General features: G+C 37.7%; 1 protein-coding gene across 5 annotated transcripts in view; it reads left to right on the forward strand.

Annotated features, from left to right (window-relative positions):
• ZNF146 (zinc finger protein 146) overlaps positions 1 to 19,934 on the forward strand; it is a 68,497-nt gene extending 48,563 nt beyond the window's left edge. For 2 of the 5 annotated variants that reach the window (XR_015145837.1, XR_015145840.1), the window contains 2 exons: positions 7,608 to 7,829; positions 16,903 to 19,934. Coding sequence is in view for 1 of the 5 variants with exons in the window: in XM_086352160.1 (XP_086208286.1) it covers positions 17,674 to 18,552 (879 nt within the window). In the remaining 4 variants the exon portion in view is untranslated. Of the gene's footprint in view, positions 1 to 2; positions 477 to 7,607; positions 7,830 to 16,902 lie in introns of those variants that run through there. The other 3 variants (XR_015145839.1, XR_015145836.1, XM_086352160.1) reach the window with 3 other exon arrangements.
• The last annotated feature ends 7,348 nt before the right edge of the window (positions 19,935 to 27,282 follow it).

Raw genomic sequence — 27,282 nt, forward strand, 5'->3', positions numbered from 1 at the left:
TCGGAGTGCGCAGGCGCAGCGCACCGAGTGGACATTTTGGTCTTTGTCCGCGGGTCAGTCCGGCCCCTGGGTCCACGTGGCGCGAAAATAGGAGGTGGGATGTGGGCGTCTTGGGCCGATGGGGTTGGGGAGGTTGAAGGAAAGGATTCCGGATCTATTGGGGTGCTGGGCGAGAGTGTGGAGTGGGTTTAAGAGCTGCTGGCCTACATGTAGGGTGGGGGTGGGGGCCTCTGGGGAGGGTTCGAGCGATGCGTGACCCTGAGTTTGACCGCAAATTTGACCGGATGTTTGAGAGTGTTGAGGGAGAAACTGTGGGTACGGGATTGTATGGCTGCTTCTCAGAGATGTAGGAGACCAGCACTGAGAGAATAACATCCGAGCGGCACTTCCCTTGTCGAAAGTGCTGATGATTAACGGTGCCATCTTTCTGGAACATCTTATTTACTTGAAGATTGAAGGTCTATAAAAGCTAAGTGGTAAATAATTTTAAAATGGGTTTTGGTATAAAAGTGCTTTTTCTTTTAATTGGGTAGAAGGCAAATCACTGTGTGTGTGTGTGTGTGTGTGTGTTTTAAACAAGAATATTTCAATGGATAGTTTTGTTAGGAGGAGCCTGCTTCAAATGGTCTCCAACGTCCTGATCTTTGGGGTCCTTTAATAGGACTGCTGTTAAGTCTTAGAGTAAATATCAGCGTTCCGTTTTTAGAAGCAGTGTCCTATTGCGCAGGAGCCGAGAACTGGGGAGTCAAGGGTTTGAGGTTCTAGATTCGGCACTGTTATCCTCGTTCTTTGAAAAAACTAATTCCTGCAATGTTTATCCATGAATCTGGACCAGTTAGGTATCCTGACTGCTAAATGCGTTTTCCCGGGTTATGGATTTTGTGAAGTAACAAAGGTACTTTTTCTGAGGAATCTCCTACAGTTATCCTTCTTGTATTTCAAATAATTGGGTACCAAATCAATACCTACACATCAGTAGCCTTCAGATAGACAAACCACTGCCAGTTAGAAGATATGATAGAGGAAAATCATTATTTACAACAACAGTTTTTTAAAAATTGAGGAAGAAGCTTAAGAAGTATGCAAAACTACCGGAAAAGAACTTTAAAATACTGCTGAAGGGCGTAATGTAAGATAGGAACAAAAATAGTGTTTTTCATGTTATCCCAATAAAAGTATCCCCAAATTTTTTGGGGGGGGACCTAGATTAAGCTGATTCTGGACTTAATATGGAAAAATAGACAAGCTAGAATAGCCAGTAAAACTCAAAAAGAAAAGCAGTTGGGGTGTGGGAACCCAACAGTAACATTTTACTTTTTTTTGGCGACACTGCTGAGTTTGTAGGATGTTAGTTCCCCTGCCAGGGTGTGGATTGAACCCACACCCTGGGCAGTGAAAGCTCAGAGTCCTAACTGGGGACCAACAGGGAGTTCCCCTGATGGTATAACATTGTATATCCTCAGAAATTAAAATAGTATTGGTATTAGAAGGAAGCAGGCCTATGAAGGGCACTTCAGCAGTATATATAATAACTACTTTTCTTTTTGACCTAGTTATTTTACAGATGGAAATTAATTCTATACACGTACCTGAATTTACATGAGGTGATACAGGCACAGTGTTTCACATAGGAAAAGATTAGGAACAATTCATGTCCATCAGTAGGAGATTGAATTTGAAAAAGAATGGCTAGTTTTATGGGTATAACTGAATTTCTTTGCTGTTCACCTTTAACTAACATGTCATTGATAATCCAACTATACTCCAATATAAAATAACAATTTAAAAATACAGAAAGGGAGAAAAAATTCTTCAGCAATTGTACAGTTATTCTTACTGTTTCTGGTAAAAATTTCTGATTCAGATTCCTGAAAGATTCAGATATGCAGATACTCTTTTTAAATTGCTGTGTTTAAGCCTTTTTTTTTTTTTTTTTGACATTTCCTTTTATAACTGGAATGAGGAAGTTAGAATTCTTTGTTCAGGTTACACTCATCTTTAGCAACTCATCACTGCCTCATTTATGAGATTTTGTTCTTTGATTTCCATGATGGTTATTTTCTCATGGTTTCGTGGTTAAGTCAGAGCTTCTGGTGGTATTTTTTACACATCCTAATTGTGAGTTATTTTGGGTCAGACTACATTGGAGGTGATCTTCAAATTGCATACATAATAACAGGAGAGAAATACATGATTGATCCGCCACAAGTGATTGTATTTTCTCCTTCATGACCAAAATGTAATCTTTATGGTTTCATAATTTGCTCATTCCTTGTCGATCATTTAATGAATGATTTTAACCCCAATAAATAATCCTTTAGCTGAATCAGCAGTAATTTCTTCAGGCTTGCAAAGTGATAATTTTCTAGTTTTTTCATTACTTTTACATTTATTTGATTGCTACCTTAAATTGTATCAAATTTATCCTGTTTTTTTCTTCCTTAATCATTTTAAAGTTGTGCTCTTACAGCTAGTTTTCTTTCTGATCGTCATAGTATCACAATTTTATTCAGTGGGCCTTCCTTCTTGCTAACTCCTGTCTCATTTTAACTTGCCACCATTTAACTTTGAAAGCTTTTTCCACTTCAGGCCCACCTTGTACCTTCTCTCCCAAACTTGGAATTGGCCATTTCTCCAAGGAGCTCTGGTTCCTTTTACTGGAGAATGGTATTGGAGACCAAGATCTGGATGCTAGATGCTCTCATTGCTGCAGAGGTAACATTGTTTCAAGGCCATTTCATAAACAGAATGAATAAACCCATTTTTAAAAATCGTGAGTTCATAGTAGTATTTCTAATTCAGTTTAAATGTTTCAGGATTTTTACCTCAATGGCTCCTAATTGTATTTTATGGTAAAAAAATTTGGAATAGGTTAATACAAGTGTGGGCTTATTTGCTTTATTCTGCAGTTTCAAAATAATAATGTTGGTAGTGTAGTAACCATAAACGTACTGTATCCTGTGAAAATTCTTTGTAGCTATTTTTGCCCTTCCACTGAGTACACTAAAGATGTAGAGTCAAAGTTCTCTGTTTTAAAGTCATTTGAAATAAATCTTTGTTTTGAGGAATTATGTTAATTACCAAGTTAATGCACAGTTGAGTTCTTGTATTTCAATTTGTTTCCAGTTTAGGGACTGCTTTTTAAGAAATTAATTTGATTATATAAAAAAGTAGATAATGCATTTCAACAAAAACTATATCTCATAGAGAGATCTCATTTTGCTCTCCTCCCCATCACATTCATCTCTGTCCCAATTAAATATAGTTTCTTTTTTATTGTTTATCTTTCAAGTAGATTTTGTATTTGTTGGGCCATTCGTGTATATTTATTCTTCCCTCCTGTCCTCCATCCTTATGTAAAAGATGCATTCTGTACATTCCTCTTTTTCGTCACTTCACAATATATCCTGGAGATACCTTTCTTAATCATATACATGATTTTTAACTGCCTTGTGTGTGTGTGTACTGTAGTTGATTCTGCTGCTGGACATTTGGGTTATTCGTAATCTTTTGCTGTTACTAATTACTTGCAGTGATGAGTAATTTTTCACCTGTGTCATTTTGTACTTAGGGAAGGTTCTCCTGTGTTGGCAGGAGGATTCTTTACCACTAGCGCCACTTGGGAAGGCCCTTGATTATATCTGAAGTAGATTGCTGCAAGTGGAGTTGCACATAGGGCTAAGTACTTTAATTTCTTTTTAGCTATCTACAAGAACAGTTCTCTTCCTAGAACCTTAGCATCAGAGTGTAGTGTTGAATGTTTTATTTTTTGCCAAAAGTATGAGTGAAAATTGATATCTAAATGTAGGTTTAATTTACATCTCTATTATGGGTGTGGTTGAGTACCTTTCAAGGCCACATGTACTTGTATGGGAACTGTCCGTATCCTTTTCCTCGTTGACTGTAGAGTGCCTCTTCCTTTTAGGAACTGTTAAATTACATTAGAAAGGTTAGCCCTCTGTGAGATGAGTTGCAGGTTTTTTTCACGTTTTAAATTTGTGTTTTGATATTGTTCAGTGGTAGTTTCTTTTGAAAAATCATGTGGAATCAGGAAGTTTTTGTTTTTAGGTTTATCAGTTAGTTAAAATGATGTTAGTTAATTGGTCTTTTCATTTACGGTCATAGAAAGCCTTTCTCACTCCCGGTTTCATCTTTACTTTCAAATCCTTACAAGGTTATAATTTTTATGAGTTTTCATAGCCTAGCATATGATATTTAGGTATGCATCCAGGTTTATATTTTTTTCCAGTAGGCTACCCAGTACTTCCAGCACCATTAATATTAAAAGACCTTTAACTCTACTCTCTTAAGATTCTTTGTTTTGATCATGTACTAAATTTTCATGGATTTGGTCTGTTTCTGGGCTTTATATTCTCATCCATCTTCCAGTCTGTATCCGTGCACCCATATTTATCTTTGTAGTGTGTGAGCTTTATGATTTTAATATCTATTATAGTTGGTCTGTTATTGCTTATCTTTTTCAGTTTCTTAACTATTCTCACTTATTTTTCTATGTAAACTTTAGAATCAGCTTTCTAGTTCTAGGAAAAAGCTAATTGATATTGCATTAAATTTTGTAAAAGAATTTTAGGGAAAGGGACTATAGTGTTGTAGTCCTTTCCGTGTACATGTTGTGCGTTGTATATATGCTAGTTTCCTTTCGGGTCTTTTAGAGTGTCTTAACATTTTCTTCATATAAATTTTAGACACTTTTTACTAAATTTATTTCTAGGTCCTTTATCTATTGCTGTTATGAATGGAGTCTTTGTTGTGGTATATAATGTAAAGCTTGTTGGTTTCTATAAGTTAATTTTATTCCCTGCTTAACCTATTATTGTTTATAATTACATTTAAAAATGAGACGTTGAGCATCCTTATCTTTATTTAGAAATTAATAGAAATGCCCTCAATGTTTTTGTATTAGATAAGATGCTGGCTTTTGTGGTCAGATGTAGATTATGATGACCTATATGTGTAAATATTACCCCTCCTGCCTGGATCTCTGGAGGTGTGAGTAGAAATAAAGAGTTTAAAACTGAGACCACTGCCATGCCTCATATACAACAACCAGGAAAGATCACATTAATCAAGGAAATAAAAATCTCTCTAAACTCTGATAACTACAGTCTTTAAAACATCAAACAACAAAAATAAGATACCCATTCATATTCTGTTTTTCCATTTCCTCCTTTTGGGTGACCATTTTGTAACTCACTTTCTCCATTTATCTTTTGGGTTCTTTTTATAGCTTTTGTTTGCTTAAAGTTTTTGTCTTTTTCAAAAAATAATTTTGTTACATTGTGTTTCTTTTTTTTATGTACTTGTGGCAGTAATTTTCAGGTGAGTTTAATTGTTGGAAAATTCTGCTGTTGGTTGCCACTGTTTTTCTTAAAGCATCCTTGTATAGGCACAAAGTATTTGCTGTGTTTGTAGGAGGTAGATTTTCCTAGACAAGTACCAGGAAGGAAACATAGTAGCCTTCTGTGCTTCAAAGCTCTCCTGCCTCTTCTAGTGTTTAAAAGCAGAAGGCTCCTGCGTGTTCTTTGGCTAGTTGACCCTAACTTGGTTGAGGCCGACCTCTATCTTTCTCTTTCTGTTTCCTATAAATCTTCATAGTAGTTGCCTTCCAGGATGATGCATTTACTTTTAGAGGTTTCTGAATCTGGGGTCACCCCACTCCCAAGTGCTTTTTAAGTCTGTTCTGCTTCCCCTTCAGTCTTTTTCGGTTTAATCTAGGTTTTACTCTCATTGATTACGTCGTAGAGTAAGACTCATTCTGTAAGGAAATATTAGCTGTGGATTTCTGAACTCCCTAAGTCCTTAGAATCTCCCTCAGCATTCCCAGTTCTTCATAGGCTTTTTTTGCAACTTACTCTTGACGCCCCCTATGTGGGTTTTCCTTTGGTAAAGATAACATGGAGTTTGGGTTTTTGTTTTTTTTTTTGTCATGAGCCTTGTTGATTACCACAGTTCTCACTCAGGGTGAATTCTTCATTCTGAGAATGAATCTTTCTGAAGTCTGCTACCTTAAGGAACTCTCACCATTATCTTAGTCTTTCTTGCTACACTGTCACACACTATTTTCCTTCCTGTACCACGTCTGCTATTTTAGGTTTTGGGGCCACACTGACATATAATTTAAGAGTTAAATTCTCCCTGCTACTTTCACTACAGGTGTAATGTATGGGCTAGCTGCTTGCCCCTTACTCCCCTCTTCCCATTAACCCATTTTGCTTAATATTTTGTATGGTTTTAAGGAAAAGTACTTAAAACATTGAAACTAAGCAGTTACCTTGCTCCTGTGAAATGTTGCCTGTCTCCTTGACCATTGGTGTTCCTAGGATTCTGTCCTTGACCATTCACATACTGTGTATGTTCTCTATAAACAATTGCATAACATTTCACTTGTCTTCAGCAGCAGTTATAGTCTGACAGCTGACAGATTGCCATTTCCATTCTAGGCTGTTCTGAGCTCCCCGTTTATGTATGCAGTTGCCTAATGGATATATTTGCCTGCATGTTCCTTAGAAACCTGACACTCTGAATGTCCAGGAGATCAAACTTGATCTCCTTCTTGCAGGTTGTTTCTAGGCAACCCACACTCTCATGTTTATCTCTGTGTACATTACTATTTAAGTCAGGCTCTGAGCCTTCCATCTGCCATACCCCAGTACAAGTTGGTGACTGTGCTTTTTCACCATGCATAGTAGATAGAGTGTATAAGTAGTAACTTGTATTTTTTAGGATTTTGCTTTTTTTTTTTAATAATTTCAACTTTACAGGGAAGTTGCATGTACCCTTTCTAGAGAAGAGTGCAGTGTACAGAGAAGTCCCATATACACTTTACCCACATTCACCATTTACTTTTTAAATTGCCTTATTTTTTCCTTCTCTAATTCTCCAGAAATGTGTAGGTTTTTTTGTACTATTTGAGACTAAGTTGTATACTGCTCCCTTTATAAATACTTCAGCATAAATTTTCTAAGAACAAGGACATTCTTATGCATCATCATGGTACAGTAATCAAAATCAGAAACTATAATATTAATACTATTAATTCAAAGTCTGTATTCAGATTTTGTCTATTGTCCCAATAATGTTCATAACTTTTTTTGTTGTTGTTTTGAATGTGTGGGTGAGCATATTTATAGGACCTTTTTAATATATAGTTTCATTTAGAGTATATTGCAATCAAATATTAGGAATCCAGGAACACTTTTTCAGTTTTTGTTCCTAAATACTGTCAAGAACAACTTTATTTATGTGACTTAGTTGTGATAGGCATATGTTGTTCTAGATAATGAATATTAAATTTCATCCAAGAGTCAGGGTCACAGTTAAAATCATACTTAGGAACCTACATAGAAGTGTGGTGCTAGAGAACAGTAGCAGCCAGTCATGTAAGATGTGAACAGCTTTTCCTATGTAAGTCAAATTCTCAAAATAAATTCCCCCTCTCTTTCTCCATTTCTGGGTGTGTGGAGCCTTAAATGGTTTAATGAATATATGGCTTTGAAATTCTGGATCCAGATAGTACCTTTGCTTATATAGTTGTATGTGCTTTAATCGCTTAAGGCAAAAAGTTATTACTTTATTCTTTTTCGCAGGGTCATTTCCTTGTGCACCGTCCTCATCCTTCAGAAGGCCGGGAGGCCCCAGGGCTCAGCCGAGTTCTAGGAGAGAACTTTGGCTCCAGCATTAACATTCTAGTGCTGTGTCATTTCCCCAGTAGCAGGTTGTGAACTGATCAGGCTGGATGTGATCTTCTGTTGAAGCACGAAGACGAACTCTGGATGGTGGAGAAAGAAGTGGAAAGGAAGTTTGTTCAGGTGAGTGCATCACAACCAGGCACATCACAGTTGTTCAGTCAGCACTTCTGAAAAGCTTCGTTACCAGCCCTAGTCTTAGAGTAAGTCTTTAGAAACCTGAAGGACATTACTAGTCATCATTTTTTCTTTCAGTAGTCTGTCCCTTTAATCAGATTCTAGAGGGCCAGGTGCCCTTATTTTTATTCTGCATGTCAGCCCTTCACACTTCATTCCCTCTGCCTCTCTGTGATTGTTCTGTCTTCCATGATACCCTCAGTCTCATATCTCCTGGTGTGTGTAAGCGCCTTTCCTTGTGCGTTGTCTTTTAATATGTTAGGTTTACATGTTGTCTGATATTTAGTTTCCTTTTTATTACTTACCAATTTCTCTCATTTTTTCAGTGGTTAAATGCTTCAGCATCATATTTTACATCTGTAATCACACTTCTTGTTGTCTTCTTATCCATTTTCCCCATTACTATATCAATAAACTGCCTCCTTCCCTTCTGCCCTAATGTACCTCTTTTCAGAAGTTTTTGCTGTAGAAATCAGTTCTGCTTTTTTGCTATGTGTGTGTGTATAGATGAATGGATGGATGAGTCTGTATTTATATTTAATATAATACATGAATTTGTAAAAAATTTTTGAACATCAGTGAAAACATCTGACCTTTGGTCCTGTAGTTCTTTTTCAAAGCTGTAAACACTTAAGAGTTTCACATGGATTCTTCTTGAGGTAGTCTGTGAATAAACAAGCATGTATTAATGTATCTGTGGTACAAATATATATAAGCACTCAGTCTTTTCATTTAAATGATGGTATGTATTCTACTGTGTACATAGTTTTCTTTTCTCCATCAACACTTAATTCATTTAACCTGCCTCTAATGGGCATTTAGGTTGTTTCCAGACTTGTGTGAGTGAAGATGCAAGTGAATATACTTGTTTATATTGCTTTGCAGAGATGTGCAGATACAGTTACATCCTAATTGACTCCAAGTAGAAATGCTGGGTCAAAGTTTATTTATAGATTTGATAGAAATAGGCACATTGTTCTGAAAAGAAATAAACCAATTTACATATCTAACAACATGGTATATTGATATATTCAATAAGTATTTCCTGCATGATTTGTGTTTAGCACCATTTCAGGTACTAGGGAAATGTTAGTGAATCAAGCAGCCAAAAATTCCTCCCTCTTAAGGTCTACATTCTAATTGGGGAAGAAAGACTATGAGTAAATAGGTAAAAAATGTATTCTATCAGATGGTGGTGAGTCCTATGAAGAAGAATAAAGCTAGGAAAACTGGCATAGTGAGGGCCAGTTGGAGGTTATAATTTTAAATAAGTTAGTCAGGGAAAGGTCTCATTAAGAGAGTAACATTTAAGAGTATGAGAGTGTGGTATGCAGTATTTGGTGGAAGAGCATTCAGCCAAAAGGAACAAAAAGTCTTAAAAACTCTGAGGCTGGAGCTTCCTCTTACAGAAATAGTGATGAGGGCTGTGGGCTTGAGCAGAGTGACAAAGGGTTTGGTTAGGTAACAGGCCAAATCATAGACTTTGGCCTTTATTCTGAGTGATTTGAGAGGCCATCAAAGGTTTTTGAGGTGAGGAGTGAAAAGATCAGAATTAAATTTGAGCTGCTATAAAGAAAATATGGTATAGGGGGCCAAGGCTAGGAGATTAATGTGAGTGATCACTACTGCAGTGATGTAGGTAATAGTTATACTTAGTGACAAGTGGTCAGATTTTTAAGATGGTTTAAAGGAATAGTTGAAAGATTGACTGATTTGATGTTGGATATGAGAGAAAGAGAAGTTACTGATGACTTAACTAGACAAGGATGATACAAGAAGACTTCAGGAATTTTGGGAGACCGATCAAGCATTTTCTTATGGACTTGTTAATTGTGTCCTGTCTACTGATCCATCATCTAAGTGCATATTCAGGTAGGCAGTCAGGAATCTAGGGAGCTGGAAAGTCAGGAATTTAGGGAACCTAGAAAGTTGAGAAGACTTATGTTTTACTATACTGACAAGCTGCTTTCATCAGTGGCAGTGTCTGCACTTCTTGCTCATTTCTACTTTTCTTACCACTCAGAGATGCCGTTGTGGCCCAAGTCTCCTGCATCCAGCCTGCATTCCTAGATTCTGTTGTTAGAAACTAGGAGGTGGTGATGTGACCCCCTGAGACTGTGCCGTTTGTTTTTGGAGAGTGTTGTGCATAAGAGCTCTTCTTAAAAATAGCAGTGACAGCTGCCTACTCATATTCTTCCTAGTAGGACATTAGAATTATAGCTATTTCCTACTTTTACCAACAATGCAGTTTTTCCTTTTAGTCTTTATCTTTCTCCTTCTCAGACAGAAAGTGAGCAGAGATGTCTTTTTGGCTTCTTTGGCTGTACCTTGAGGCTTATGGGACCTCAGTTCCCCAGCCAGGGATTGACCCTGGGCCCTTGGCAGCGAGAGGGCAGAGTCCTAACCGCTGGACCATCAGGGAAATCCCACCATGTCTTTATTTTACCATTTTAGAGGAAAGGATCTACTTATGATATGTTTGAGTCACCCTTCTAGGAGTTCTTTCCAGATTCAGCTTTATGGGTGCTTTTGTTGCTGTATCTAAGTGTTTCCCCATCTTTTGCTTTTTTCTCCCCCTTCGCTCTATCTTCTTATTGGACATGTCTTCTGGAACTCTGCATTCTGCTTTTCCTCTTTCCTTTTATAAATTAATTCTCAGAAATGACTCATTCATTCTGAAGTTAGAAGTAAAAGGAAAGTAAAGTGAAGTCGCTCAGTTTTGTGTCGACTCTTTGCAACCTCATGGACTGTAGCCTACCAGGCTTCTCCATCCATGGGATTTTCCACGCAAGAGTACAGGAGTGGGTTGCCATTTCCTTCTCCAGGGGATCTTCCCAACCCAGGTATTGAACCCAGGTCTCCCCCATTGTAGGCAGACACTTTACCGTCTGAGCCACCCCAAGTCCCAAGCTTTCTATAAATATCTGTCTTTATTTTTGCACCTCCAGCCTTTCTGTCTTGCCCACCATAATTTTACCTATTTACGGGATAAACAATTATCCAATTGTGACTTCATTTTCATTGTGTTAGAGATTTCAGCTCATTATTTCAGGTCCAGATGTCACATCAAATTAGGTCTAGATCATTTCCTTTCTCTTGGTCATTATGACATGGTCAGTCAAACCTTTTAAAAGATACAGGAGAGGACATATTAACCCTGTGAGTGTAATGTGAACATATTTCCTTCTCTCTATAAAGTTATTTGAATCTTGGCCTTTGATTATGAAATTCCCTACCTTTTCAATTCCTGATTATTTAAACCTGTTACTTAATTCCTCTTTTATTGATATACCATATTATTGTCCATCCTACTTCACATTTTGGACAGAAATTCACAAGTCCTCAGTAAACATCTTAACCTGTTTTTTACTTTTATGTGTGGAATCTATCATATGGACCTGTTGAAAGAAAGGCCAATATTTTATTTTTTCTGTCTGAAATTTTGATTACATGTGCAATAACTTGTTAAATAATCTGAATTATTGTAGAAGGATTTTTTTTAGATCTGTTCTTAACATCTTCAAACAGTAAAAACATTGAAAGAAGAGTACATTGATCTACTGTATATCCACCACATAGATCCAGTAATAGGTATTTTTCGGTGTTTGATGCATCTGTTTCCTAGTGCATGAGTATTATGTGCATTGAAACAGCATGACATATAACTCCTAACTAATGAAGTTTGCATTTTCTAAAAATAATGTTATGTGGGGGGGGCCCACATAACAAAAATATTATTATCATACCTTCAGTTCACTTCAGTCGCTCAGTTGTGTCCCACTCTTTGTGACCGCATGAACCACAGCACGCCAGGCCTCCCTGTCCATCACCAATTCCTGGAGTTTACCCAAACCCGTGTCCACTGAGTCGGTGATGCCATCCAACCATCTCATCGTCTGTCGTCCCCTTCTCCTCCAACCTTCAATCTTTCCCAGCATCAGGGTCTTTTCAAATGAGTTAGCTCTTCATATCAGGTGGCCAAAGTATTGGAGCTTCAGCTTCAACATCAGTCCTAACAGTGAACACCCAGGGCTGATCTCTTTTAGGATGGACTGGTTGGATCTCCTTGCAGTGCAAGGGATTCTCAAGAGTCTTCTCCAACACCACAGTTCAAAAGCATCAATTCCTCGGCGCTCAGTCTTCCTTATAGTCCAGCTCTCATATCCATACATGACTACTGGAAAAACCATAGCCTTGACTACACAGACCTTTGTTGACAAAGTAATGTCTCTTGTTTTTTTTTTTTTGCCCCCTGTATTTAAAAAATACTTAACTGTCAGCCATCCAAAGAAAAAAAAGAGTACAGCCATTACTGCAATCCAGCATCTCAGATTATAGTATATTGACTTAGCTATGTAGAGATTTGGATTTAAAAATACTTCATATGAAACACTTAAGAAAAGTGAAGTGTGATTGTGAATAGAAGTTAAGGGAAAGATGTTTAGGAGTACAAAACAAGATTGGAGAAGTCTTTAGGAGCCTGTTACTAGAGCTGCTTCCAGGAGGTTCTATAGATTATAAGAAGCCTAAGATATAGGAAGGGGTTGGGTTAAACCAAGGGACATAAGGAACGTAATATGCCTAATTGTGACTCATTGATTGCATACCTAACATGCTTGGTAGGCTTTTTCTCAGGGCTTCTGAACCTAACCATTACTTAGAATGCTCTTCCTCCACGCATCTGTAAGGATCACTCTCTTTCTTCCTTCAGGTCATGAATCTTAACCTTCTCAGAAGCTGTTCTATCTGAAACTATAACTCTTTATCCATTCTCCAATTTTTTCCCATAGCAGTTAAAACTTGTTAACAAACCTTCTCTTTTATTTTTTTTTCTGTCCACTAGAATGTAAACTTGATGGGTGCAGAAAGTTTTGTCAGTTTTGTTCAATGCTTTTTATCCTTGGAGCTTAGAACTGCCAGACTCACAGTAAGAAGAAGGTAGAAGAAGGTATTTGTTGAATGAATAATGAGAAATGTTTTGGGCATCAGTTCTTAAAACTTTTTGGTCTTAGGAACGCTTCACATTTTTTTTTTAATTAAAAAAACAGCTTTATTGAGATGTAATTCAGATAACATAAAGTCTACCCTTTTGGGAATATACAGTTCAGTGTTTTGTAGTATATTCACAAAGTTGTGTAATCATCACCATTATCACATTTTCCTCATCACAGAATGTAACCCATTACCCATGAGCAGTAACATTTATAGTCAGTCCTAAAACTTGAGGGCCTCCAAAGGGCTTTGGTTTATTATGTGGACTTTTATGATGTTTATTTAATGTAAAATTGAGAAACTTTCGAAAACATTTATTAATTTAAAAAACTCAAATAATAATTTCATTACATATAAACTTATAAATTACAATTCTTAAGTAACAGTTTTCCAAAATAAAAAAGTTTAGTGAGAAGAGTGGCATTGTTTTGCATGTTTGTGGAGCAGTGTTTTAATAGCCTTTTCAGATAATTGTGAATATTCTTCGGTACTATACTAACACTTTACAAGTGGTAATTTTTTCAAGATTAGCCACAATGTGAGATTTGAAATTATAACAGGTTTTTCTGTTCTCTTACACAATATCTATTTATCTTAAAACTTTGAATGGATTTCTGACCCATGCGTGATTTTGTAACATCATGCATTATGTGCTTAGTTGCTCAGTTGTGTCTGACTCTTTGTGATCCCATGGACTGTAGCCCACCAGGCTCCTCTGTCCATGGAGATTCTTTAGGCAAGAATACTGGAGTGGGCTGCCATGCCCTCCTCCAGGGGATCACCCCAACCCAGGGATCGAACTCAGGTGTCCCACATTGCAGGCAGATACTTTACCCTCTGAGCCACCAGGGAAACCCATCATGCTCTGGCCAGCTGAACTGCAGCTCTTTCAAATGTTGATATAAGGGCCTTCCTGGGTGGCTCAGCTGGTAAAGAACCTGCTTGCCAATGCAGGAGACACAAGAGACCGCCGGTTCAATCCCTGGGTCAGGAAGATACCCTGAGAAGGAAATGGCAACTTGTTCCTATATGCTTGCCTGGAAAATTCCATGGAAAGAGGAGTCTGGTGGGCTACAGTCCATGGGGTTGCAAAGAGTCAGACACGACTGAACACACAAATGTTGACATAACTCATACAATATCAAAACATCATATTTTGTTAACATTACCAGTCTCATTAGAAAAGTCTTTGGAAGTTTCAATCACATGGTGGAGGAAACAGGTTTTCCAAAATCCTAATTTTTACTTTTGTTCGAGAACTTGAATTCTATCATTGGCAGCATATACTATCAATTATTTTCTTTGAGATGATTCTCTTACTTTTTTGTCTGAAGAAAGTTCGTGCCAAACAATGCCCAAGTCCTAATAACCACAGTTTGTAAGGCATTTATTAATTTGTTTAAAGCAAATTAATGGTGCAGCATGAAATAAAGTAAAAAAATGGTGCTTCATGAGTAAAGTGGCTAGGTTTAGCTCACAACTTAATTTGTTTGCCCAAGTGCTTTCCCTTGAGACAACTGTCATCCTCTTGTGTACAACAGAAGTATGTGTGTATATGTATAAAATTAATATTCTTTATAGTTTTTGCTTTTCATGGATTTGATATTCACTACACTTTTTGTTTGCTTGATTTTCCTATACTAAAGCACAAATTTCCTATTCAGAATAGTTCAAAGCCCTCTCAGTACTAGTTTCCACATTGTTACATGCGTTGGGAAATCTCCATTTTTCCCTTTGGAGACAATAAGTCTAGAATTCTTGTCCTCTTACTTCAGTGGAGACCAGGCTGTACTCTGACCTGATAGTCATCTCTTACCTTGTAGCTTTTCATCACCATTAACATAGAAATTACTTCATTTTTTACCCCCTTGTACATCCCCTCATTTTTAGATTCTATATCTGTTACCATCTCTGTCTAGTAATTTTGGTGGAACACATGTTCTAATAGCATCCTGGGAGAAAAGGTGCGTTTTGGGCATTTGCATAACTGAAAAATGCCTGTACTTGACTGTCTCAGGTTGATAATCTAAGCTTAAATTTTTTTCAATCAGAATTCTAGCTTCCTGTCTTTCTGTTGGGAAATTTTATTCTCTTTTCTTTGAATGATGTATGTTCTTTCTTTTGAAAGCATTTTTTGCCTCTTTGCTGTTTTGAAATGTCCCAGTAATATGTCTAGATATTCATCTTTTATTATTTATTGTGCAGGGTACCAAGTGCACCTTTTAAGACGTCTGGAGATTCGTGACTTAGAGGAGAGGACATTTTTTTGTTCTTTGAATATTTCCTCTAAACTAGTTTCCCCTTTTTATTTTCTGGAACTTCTTTTACTCAGCTATTTTATACTTTGGTTTATCCTTCAATGTTTCTTCTTATAACTTCTATCAGGAAATGACAGTTGTCACCTGTGTTTATATGTCATTGACCAAACAAGGCACCTGGCCATGCCTGAGTTTGCTAGAGTGAAGCAGTGCAATCCTTCTGCACTGTGGAGACCCTGTTATTGGTGAATGATAATACAATTTCCCTTACCTTACCTCTCACCCCACCCCATTGTCCCAGTCTTACTTTCTGAGGGACCTTTTTCTGTTTCTCGTTTCCAGAATGCTGTTATTGTTTCACTGATAAAATATCTTCTCATAACTGTCTGCATTTGGTTTCGGGGTTTTGTTGTTTGCTGTGCCTTACCTTTATTTCCTTAGAGTTTCTTGCTTTCTTTCAATGTTGATCTTTCATGTTAGTGGGGTTCCTCTGCTGTGTGTGGAGTATTGGCTATACAGTCATGTTTAAGAGTGATTCACTAAAAGGTAAGCTCTTTTGTTCCTGGGTGCTTCTAGTCAGTGGATAAAGAGTAGAGTGTAGAATGCCTCATGGACTTGGGGGTCTATTTCTGAGTTATACTGTCTTACTCTCATGATCAGATGTGGCCAGGTCCTTTGTTTCACCAGAAAAAAAATGACCACAAATAAGTATCATCTTAGATGGGAGGCATCCTATTTAAGTTTTTCACTGGCCTTTTATTAGTTTGTCCAGAAAAGGGTCCTTTCATATCCTGCTCAAAGTTTCCAACACTTTGGGCATCGACTACAGAATGGAGCTGGAGTCTCACCATATTACATATACATCCCATTGCTTTCAATATAGTACCTGTCATCTCATTTGTTGAGTGTCCCTGAGACTGAGGCTTCTGTGATTAAATTCCTGCAAAGAGTAACTTTGACTTTGTGAAAGGAGTGGTCCTTTGTCCTCATGACTGACAGTAAGGGGCCAGTTGCAACTTAAACATTTTATTTTTACAGCAAATACTATTCCTTCTTTTGAGGTGCTTAAAATTTCCCTTCATTTCCTGAGTCTTTATGATATTTTGTGACACAGGTTTGCTTGCTTGACATCAGTGTCCTCTTCTGCAGTGCCTTTATGTTATTTGAACTTCCTCAGCTCTTCTGTCAAATCCTCCATGTACTTTGTTATTAAAAAAAAAAATTGTTAATACCTGTGTGTATCGATGTTGCCTATCATTCTTCTTTCTTGTGAGTCTGTGCCATTTTCCCTTTTCTTGTCCTTTGAATGGAATTTTAGAAGGAAGCAGTTGGCTTTTCCTTTCCCTTTTTCAGAATCCCTGGTAGACTTTCTCAATTTTATGTGGTTATCTTTTTATCCTATTTTTTAATCCCTCATTTTTTGTTATATTCAATTTGCTGGATTATGAAATTAAGTTATTTTTCAAGAGTTTTCTGAGCTGTTTATACATATGTGAATGTTTAGTTTTCAACCAGGAGTCCTATTCAAGGGTTTCCATCTCAGAATTTAGTTGAAGACATTGATCATGAGGATTCTTTCGTACTTTGAGCTAGTTCATCCCCCAAAGCACAATCTGAAATTTCATTACTAATAATGGGAAAATTCATAAATAATGATAACATAAAGCTAACATTTATGGGTGCTTACCATGTGCCAGCCACAGTTCTAAGCACGTTATATATACATTGACTGCTTTAAATGATGATTCTTTGTACTCCATTTTATTTAGAAGAAGCTTGAGAAGATGATGAACGGATAGACTGACAACAAGACTTGGGAGACAAGTTGCATCCAGCTTCAATAAAGTACAGACAGAAAAAAAGCAGTGACTAAGAAAATTGGAAAAGTGCTTCCTCTGATATCAGACTATCTTTGAAGGGAACAACTTTTTCAACCTAGAGTTTGAAACACAATTTAGAGTTAGTTGTGTAGGAAAGAATCATCAATTTAGATAGTGTGGAAATCTGCCACAGCTTACTCCTTGTAGTAATAATAACCCTTTTTGTAAAAGGGTATAAAATCAGTGTGGAAATGCCTTCATTAAAAATTTGAATCCCACATGATATCAGAGCATTCATACTGGAGAGAAAACCTATGAATTTACTGAATGTGGGAAAACTTTCATTTGTATGTTGCACCTCATTCAATGTTGAAGTCAGGCTGGAGAGAAATCCTGTGCTTCTAAAGAATATTGAAAAGCCTTTACCTAGATAACATCTCATTGAGCAGAAGAAAATTCATACTGGAGAGAAGTCAGTGAAGGTTATAAATCTTCACTGAATATTTTAGAAAATTTAGAGTTAGAGAGCTCTGAATGTACTGATTATGATAAAGTTTTCTCTTGAACCTTATCTCTTACTCTGTATTCGAAAGGCCATACACAGAGAAGCCCAGCACATGTAAGAAATGTGGAAATACCTTCAGCTAAAAGTAAATTTTCATTTATCAAAAAATTCATACAAGAAAGAAACCTTGTGAATGTGGGAAAGCTTCCATTCAGATGTCACACCTCAGTCAGCAGAGAATTTGTAGTGGGGAAAACCCCTTTGCCTGTAAGGTATGTGGGAAAATCTTCAGCCACAAATCAACTCTTACTGAGCATGAGCATTTTCATAATAGAGAGAAACCTTTTGAATGTAATGAATGTGGAAAAGCATTCAGCCAAAAGCAGTATGTCATTAAACATCAGAACACCCATACTGGAGAGAAGCTTTTTGAATGTAACGAATGTGGAAAATCCTTCAGCCAGAAGGAAAATCTTCTTACCCATCAGAAAATTCACACTGGAGAAAAACCTTTTGAGTGTAAGGACTGTGGGAAAGCTTTCATTCAGAAGTCAAACCTCATCAGACACCAGAGAACTCACACAGGAGAGAAGCCCTTTATATGTAAGGAGTGTGGGAAAACCTTCAGTGGCAAGTCAAACCTTACTGAGCATGAGAAAATTCATATCGGAGAGAAACCCTTCAAGTGTAATGAATGTGGAACAGCTTTTGGTCAGAAGAAGTACCTCATAAAACATCAAAATATTCACACTGGAGAGAAACCTTATGAATGTAATGAATGTGGAAAAGCCTTCTCTCAGCGAACATCACTTATTGTACATGTGAGAATTCATTCAGGTGATAAGCCGTATGAATGCAATGTATGTGGAAAAGCCTTCTCTCAAAGTTCATCTCTTACTGTACATGTGAGAAGCCATACAGGTGAGAAACCCTATGGTTGTAATGAGTGTGGGAAAGCTTTCTCGCAGTTCTCAACCCTTGCTCTACATTTGAGAATACACACAGGTAAGAAGCCTTATCAGTGTAGTGAATGTGGGAAAGCTTTCAGCCAGAAGTCACACCACATTAGACACCAGAAAATTCATACCCATTAAAACCCTGTGGATATCATGAAAGGTGTTCATCAGGAATTTACACCTTACAACACATCAGAAATAATGAAGGAAGGCATCACAAATGAGGGAAGCAAAAGCTAAAAACTTAAAGGACACCAGAGAATTCATCTTGAAGAGAAAGACATTTGTATGATTGAAGTCCTGTATCCAATAAAAACCATACTGCAAAGGTAATACTGAAAACTTAAGATGCATTTCCACTAAAATTGGGAGTGGAAAACATTTTTATGATTGCCATCTGCATGAATCTGGAGATCTTCACCAGTGTAATAAAAACAAAGCTATAAGCATTAGAAAGAGACTTCTATGGTATTAATTTAGCAGAACAGAAGAGATTCTGCAAAAACCTATGCATTTATTAGAATTTATAATATAGAAAAGGCATCAGGAGCTGAGAAGCTAATGGGACTATTTTAAAAAGTGCTTTGGAGGTAATTTGTTCTCCAAGGTTGGGGGGGGTGGGGGGATAGAACATGAACTATACACAAAGATAAAGGGATTGGGTTAAAAGCAGAAGTATGAGAAAGCTATATAGTAAAATGGTTATGACCTTGGGAATGGGAAACATTCCTTATGGCAAATTGAAAAATATCTAGCAATTCTACTCTGAGTTTGTATGCTCAGGAAAGTATGTACCAGACTATTTACTGTGGCATGATTTGTAGTACTCATTAATTGGGAACAAATTCCCATCAGGAACAAAATGGAAAATACTTAACGATGGAATACTGTATATCTGTAAAGTGTAATAAATGAGATCTATATGTATTAGAAAGATCTCAAAAGTCATGTTGAGGGGGAAAGAAAGTTGCAGAATGACATAATACGATGACATTTTTGTAAATTTGAATTAAAACTTCCTCACAGAATTTCAGTGCTATATATTGGTAATGGATACATATATGTATGTATGTTTTTTAAGTGTTTTTGAAATGGGTTGGAAGTATACAGACCAAACTCTTGATAGTGGTTGCCTGTGAAGAGTGGAGAAGGGAAGGGAATGCGTGTGGGGGAGGGGGCTGTTAGAGGGAGACTTCAGTTTTATATATAAACATCAATTTCTCTTAAAAGACTGCAGAAAATATATTGAGATACTGGTTAATTCTGGATTGTGGTATATGGATATCTTGTCTTATTTTTTGTACTTTTCTGTATTTTTAAATTTTCTCAAAATTAGTAAGAATGGGGGTGAGGATGGGAACACTGTACCTATAGACATCATGTTCTAATGGATTCATTCCCAATCAACTACTAAACTTTTTATAGGAAATATTTCTAAAATTTTATCAATGAGTGGATGGACTTGCTCTCTATGTAGTAGGAAATTATCTATTTTATTAAAATTAAAACTGACAGTATAATCCAAATGTTTTAATTTATTTATATCTTCATGTTTTTGACACTATTTTGTGACATATCATTTGAGCTTAGGAAGTTTTAAGAACATTTAGTTAAAGATTAACATAGACTTCATATAATTTGTCATTTTCAGATAAACTGACTTTGGAATGACCATTTTACTGTCTTGTACATTTCTGTGAGAACAGCATATGCGTTAACAAGAAAGTTACTCATTATATCATTTTTAAAAAGAAAATCACTCAGCATCCCAGAACATCCACAGTTTGAATTAAATGTCAACACTTGGATCTCAGTCTTAATCTGCAGGTTATTTCATTCTTCCCCTACTCTGACAAACACACCTTTTTTGTTTTTGTTTTTTTCCAGCTCTTCTGAGGTATAACTGACAAAATTGTAAGATATTTGAAGCATACAACATGATGATTTGGTAGACATTGTGAAGGGATTCTCCCCATCAAGTTACTGTTTTCTTTTACAAAGGTGGAGAGGATGGGATGGGTATGGAAAAAGTGGTTCACACTCTGGGCAGGATTCTATTGTGTAAACCAGTCCTTCCTGAAGGTACTTTTTATTCCCTCATCACAATGTAACTTGATATAAATAATGTTTTAAGATTTTCTTGAATGGTGAACATCAGCAATACAGCATTTGAGGTTGACTTAAAACTGCTTTTTAGAAAGCTCTTAAGGACTCCCCTCGCAGTGCAGGGAATACTCCATGCTCCCAATGCAGGGGGCACAGGTTCTATCCCTGGTCTGGGATTCAATCCCTGGTCCGGGGAACTAAGATCTTGCATGCTGCATGGCAAAAAAGAAAGAAAATCCACAGTATTTCTGTGTTGTTACGTACTAAATTTACTAAGGAATTAACCAGTTGTTTGTACACTGTTTAAAAACTGCCTCCAGGGGATTCAGTAGTGGCCCAGTGATAGGACGCTGCACTTAGCGCTGTCAAGGGTGTGGGTTCAATCCCTGGTTGGGGATTGGGTGCAAAGAAAACAAGAGTGTCTCTACTAATCAATCACAGTAGGAAGAATACTCCCCATAAAGATTTTAGTCATAAGGCATTTTCTTAATCTCATGCTTCATTTAGGTCTTAACACGGCTGTTCTTGCAGCTTTGGAGTCAGTAAATAAAGCCTGAAATGCTAAGACAAAACTAAGAGAATACATTAATGTATCTGTTGGCTGTGGCTTAGGATCTCCCCCACTCCCACCCAGCTTGGCAGTGTTGATCCAAAGAGGGAAGTCGAATCTGAAAATCACAATTGTCATTTTATTTAACATGTCAGGAGGCAGATGACCTGAACGTCTATCTTACTCCATCCTAATAAAGTAGTTTGTTGGGAACCTGAATCATTGTTAGTCAAGATGTATAAGATAAATTATGGTTAATCCCACATTGCCCACATACATACTAATAAGTTCCGTTATACCCAAACCATGTGAGGCACCATAATACATCTCTTCCCAAAACCCAACAAAATAAAGTATTCTAATTTTCAGTTGTAACTTTTCATCTTCTGTTCGAGGTATTCCTTAGTATATCTGTTTAAGCAATACTATGTATGCTTTTCTTGCTTAGATACTGCATAGGTAGTTTATGTTTAAGGTGTTCTGTTTTAAAATACTGGGCCAACACAAGCTATTTTATGAAAAACCCCACTTTGTAATTGTACTGTGTACCATTGGTGAACAGCAAACATGATTTTGTAATACAAGGCAGTAGTAACATAACCTGGTGTTTAGCTCTATTTTTTACAGTGTTTTCATGTAAAAATTTAAACTTCAGTGTACACTAGAATCTCTTACTGGGCTTAATGAGGGCTTATTGCTGGGTCCTATTTCCAGAGTTCCTGATTCAGGAAATCTGGGTTGATGGGGGCTTAGAATTTGTATTTCCTTCCAGTTCCCAGGTGATGCTGGGGTTGCCGCAGACGACACTATGTGAACTTACAGTCAACCATTTTATCTTCAGAACAGCTCCCCTGGGTAGTAGAGAGAATGCACATTATTTCCCCACTTTATATCTAGAAAAAATGAGAGGCAAGTGACAAACTTGGTGTGTTGTCTATTTTATAGCTTCTTGTGATTATTTCAGTGTAATAGATGGGAGACACGGCTTTTGCAGACGCAAATATTTGCTTACTACCTGTTACACGCTGGTCATTAGATATATAATGAATATCAAAACAACCTACTGCTGTCCTTTTAAGGTCTTACTAGTGCTTTTGTGTGTGCTGGGTGGGGTCGGGGAGGTGGTGTAGGATGTGGTTGAAGATACAGGTATGGAGCATATGATGTGAGAGTCATAGGCCATTGTGTCAAAGACGATTTGTTCTTAAGTGCCATGAGAATGCCAAAGAAGACTTAAGTATGGCAGTGTAGTTGATATTTTGATAAGACCATTTGATGCTTTGTGAAGAGTGGGTTGAAATGGGAGCAGGAGTAGAGAGGCAGAGTGGCCATTTTAGAGGCTTGAGTAATCACTAAAGCAAGGTGATAAAAGTTTGAGACATGTTAACGTGTGAGATGGGTGGAAATGGATAGTTCTGGTTTTTATTTGGAAATGAGTTACGAGGTGCATGATAACAGGAAGACATAAATACTGTGCCAACTTTTAATGTGTAAGGCTAGCTGATTAAGATGTTAGGGGCCATGGAGAAGCAGTTTAGGAGGGAACAGAATCAAGAATTTGAGGTATGTTAGATGTGTAAATCTTGTTTGACAATAAGTGGGAATCTGAGCAACTCCTAAGTTTTGCACCAGAAGCCTTCAAACAGTATTAATGACAGGTGATAGGATAAGATCCTTGAGGTAAACTATATGTATTTAGAGGAAGCAAGAAAGCTAGATTTGAGCCTTGGTACTCTGCTAAGTCAGAGGAAAGAAAATCAGCTGATCTCCTTTGCTAATGAGGTACTACAAGCCTATCTAGAGTGTGGTGTCCTAGAAGCCAAGTAGGTAGAGATGATCATTCTGTTGATTTTACCACAAAATTAAATGAGCCAGTGTCCTTAAAACTTGGCAGTATACAGGCCACTGTAAACCTGTTCCAAAACCTTTTTAGTGGATTATGGGGGGTCATAAACCAGATTGGTTTAGCATAGTGTAGACTGATAAGACGGAGAAGGCGATGGCACCCCACTCCAGTACTCTTGCCTGGAAAATCCCATGGACAGAGGAGCCTGGTAGGCTGCTGTCCATGGGGTCGCTAGGAGTCGGACAGGACTGAGCGACTTCACTTTGACTTTTCACTTTCATGCATTGGAGAAGGAAATGGCATCCCACTCCAGTGTTCCTGCCTGGAGAATCCAGGGACGGGGGAGCCTAGTGGGCTGCAGTCTATGGGGTCGCACAGAGTCAGACACGACTGAAGCGACTTAGCAGCAGCAGCAGCAGTGTCTATAAAAAGCATGATATAGTCTACTTTGTGGAGTTAAAAGAACTCAGATTTTGAGAGACAAACTTTTGTGACTGAGTTATTGGGTTGAAGCACTGTAAGATCCTTATATTTCAGGAAGATGCTCGATGTACTGACGTTTAAGTGTACATGCTGAAAACAACCAGGGTAGCTACTAAGAAAGGGAAGCAGGGTTGGCAGGGGGAGAGGAAAAACTAGAGGAAGATAATGGAGTAAGGAAAACACACACACACACAACCCAACCCAAAGAAAGGCAGGAATGTGAAGAGGAAACAACAAAACCAAAATGGAATCTAAGTAGAAACCACATAATGAATAGTGGAAATAAATCTAAGAAACATTAATCCAGTAAATGTAAAAGGCTCAACTTTTCAGTTAAAATTAAGGATCATGAAATAGTATTCTTTTTTAAAAGCAGCTATAGGCTATTTGCAAGGGAAATCTCTAAAAAGATTGGGACACAAAAGTGAAAAACACAGAAAAAGATATATTAGCCACATGGGAAATGGCAACCCACTCCAGTATTCTTGCCTGGAGAATCCCATGGACAGAAAAGCCTCAGGCTACAGTCCATGGGCTCGCAAGAGTGGGACACGACTTAGCGACCAAACCACAAAACCACCATCCAAAAGAAAGCTGTTGTATTTAAATTCCAGACAAAATAGTCTTTAAGGCAAACATTACTAGAGATAAAGTCACCAGAGAAGGATAAACATTTCAGTTCACTAAGAAGATAAAATTCTAGTTTTGTATTTTGCTGAATAATATAGCCTGAGATTATTAATAAAGAACTACAGAGAGAAACTGACACAACCAGGTATTTTAAAACTATTAGCAAAGTCAATTCGAGAGAAACAATCATTTCTATTATTTTTTAAATCCTTATGATCGAATGCCTAAAGGACTGGGAGATGGCCCAAACTGTATCATGGCCTAGATCTGGCTCTTTCTACTCTAGGAATTATTTCCTCACCCATCAGTTATGGATAACCATTCAGGCCTGGCCTTCTCGTAGTGTTAAGTGTAAGTTGGAAGGCTTTTGAAAGTCCTTTTACCTGAAGTACTTTCAAGTAGGAATCTTATCTGTTCTCTAACTCTGGAGAGTGCCAAAAGCATGAAGAGTGGGATGGGAAAGCACATGGCACATTTCATTACCTTCAGGTCACTTTCTCCACTGCCCTTCGGGTGTTTTTACATGCAATAAAAATACATCATTGTCTACAGTGTGATAGGGAAGCTAACAAAACAAGGTGTAAAGTAACCATTTCTAAACAAATACACTCTTTGTACAAATTCAGAATAAAATATGAAGGAGAATGGTTAGCAAATGTCAGAGTGATAATCCTGAAGAGCTGGGATTATGGATGGTTTGGGGTTTTTTCCCTTCTCTTTTTCTATCTTTCAAGAAGTGTAGATGTGTTGTGTAACAAAAGTGAACAACAAAAGTCCACACACTGCATTCCTTGTAGAATTCCTGCTTGGCCTAGTTGGAGTCCTACTGTAGTAAGTTTGGTAGAATTGAAGCTTTCAAATCTGACTGCGTAAATGAAAGACATATACTTTCCCCTTTCAACTTGTTTATAATACACATGATATATGCTCTTTCATTGTTCTCTACCATTGCAAAAGTATATGACAGAAGAGGTGGACCAGCCACCTGGGTAAGTTTTCCATGCAGGTAACCATAATGGAACTAGAGAGAAAATTCAAAAACTGCTGTTGAAATTTTCAGTGACTGAGGAGTGTGTTTATTTCCTAGATCAGCCATAGCAAAACACCACAAAACTTAGGTCACCAAGTATTTTGATAAGCCACCAAGTCTGGTATTTTGCTCTTCACTCACAGTTATGGAGGCTAGAAAGTCCAAAACCCACAGGTGTGATCAGCACCCTGCTTGCTCTGAAGGTTCTAGGGAAGAATCCTTTCCGACCTCATACAGCTTTTGTAGCTCCAGGCATTCCTTGATTTGTAGTTGCATCACTCCAGTCGCTTCACATGATCCTATTCCCTTTGTCTCCTCTGTCCCCAAAACTTCTCTTTATGACAGGAGTTACTAGATGTAGAGCCCACCCTCATCCAGTGTGATCTCAGCTTAGCTTGATGATATCTGCTAAAACCTGTTCCTGTTTCCAAATAAAGTCTCATTCATAACTACTGGGATTAGGACTTAAACATATCTTTTGGGGGGCTTCCCTGGTGGTCCAGTGGTTGGGAATCCATCTGCCAGCACAGAGGAGACAGGTTCTTTCCCTGGCCCAGGAAGGTCCCACACTCTGCAGGGCAACTAAGCCCATGTGCCACAACTACTGAGCCTGTGCTCCTCAACAAAACAAGCCCCTTGCACCACAACAAGAGAAACCAGAGAAAACTAGAGAACTAGAGAAAAGTTGCTACAACTAGAGAAAAGCCTGTGTGCATCAACAATGACCCAGTGCAGCCAAAAATAAATTTTTTTAATTAAAAAAATAGAACCGTATCTTTTGGAGAGGCATACTATAACCCACAGCCTGGAAATCAGTAAACCTGGTTGAAACAGTAGTTTCTATGAAAATGATCTTAGATACATATGTCCTTAAAACTACCAGCATGAGTTAGAGCAAGTCTAGCTGAAATGCAAGTTTCTTCTTTTTTTTTAAAAGCTTAGATCCATAATATTTTTTCAAAACTATATTCCCAAAATGAGTTTTCAACAGGTTACAGTAGTTTGAAGTACAGGAAGGGATATAAGCATATGACACAGCTCTCACACTGAAAGACTTTTATTAATATATGAAAATAGCCATTAAAAAGAATACATTGGAATCAGTTCTAATGAGGTGGATGAAACTGGAGCCTATTATACAGAGTGAAGTAAGTCAGAAAGAAAAACACCAATACAGTATACTTACGCATATATATGGAATTCGGAAAGATGGTAATGATAATCCTATACGCGAGACAGTAAAAGAGACACAGATGTATAGAACAGTCTATTGGACTCTGTGGGAGAAGGCAAGGGTGGGATGATCTGAGAATAGCATTGAAACACGTATATTATCATATGTGAAACAGACCACCAGTCCAGGTTCAGTGCATGAGACAGGGTGCTCAGGGCTGGTGCACTGGGATGACCCAGAGGGATGGGATGGGGAGGGAGGTGGGAGGGGTGTTCAGGATGGAGAACACATGTACACCCATGGCTGATTTATGTCTATGTATGGCAAAACCCACTACAGTATTGTAAAGTAGCCTACAATTAAATAAATTTAAAAAAAATGAGGGAAACAAATGTGTAGATAGGCAATAAAAAATAGCACCCACCCTTTCTCTGGGCTCCATGGTTGTGAAGCATGGGAACTATGCAACATCAACTCTAGAGGGCTAGAGAGAAAGAGAAATCCTTAGAAAAAGCATGGTTAAATTAAGGCAAAAAATGAAGGCAGAACCTTTAGAGTTGGGGTTTAACACATTTGCAGGGTTCGTGACACATCTGGCATTTCCAAGGGCAAAATGAAATATAAGCACAGAAGTAGAGCAGAGAGCGGGTTAGGATGTTTGACCAGTGGTTGTACTGACAGCCAAAAAGTAGGGCTGTCATCTACCCTTTGCAGACATCCATCTGTTTCACATGTAACCAGAATCACTAAAAAAAAAATGTATCTGGCTGCATCAGGTCTTAGTGGCAGCACATCGGATCTTTATTGCATCATGCACACAGTAGCACGTGGCTTTGGTTGCTCTATGTCATGGCTTTGGTTGCTCTATGTCATGCAATTGGATCTTAGTTCCCTGACCAGGAATCAAACCTACATCCCCTGCATTGTGAGGCAGATTCTTCACCTCTGGACCACCAAGGAAGTCCCAACAAGAACCAGTTTTTATTCTCCCTAACTTCATTTAGTGGAAACAGTTAAATGGTTGCCTGGGTTGCTGAGTGAATTAGGAA

The sequence above is a fragment of the Bos grunniens genome, chromosome 18 (genome assembly GCF_055505025.1).
Source record: "Bos grunniens cultivar Pamir isolate PY7600 chromosome 18, Bosgru_T2T1.0, whole genome shotgun sequence".
NCBI lineage: Eukaryota > Metazoa > Chordata > Mammalia > Artiodactyla > Bovidae > Bos > Bos grunniens.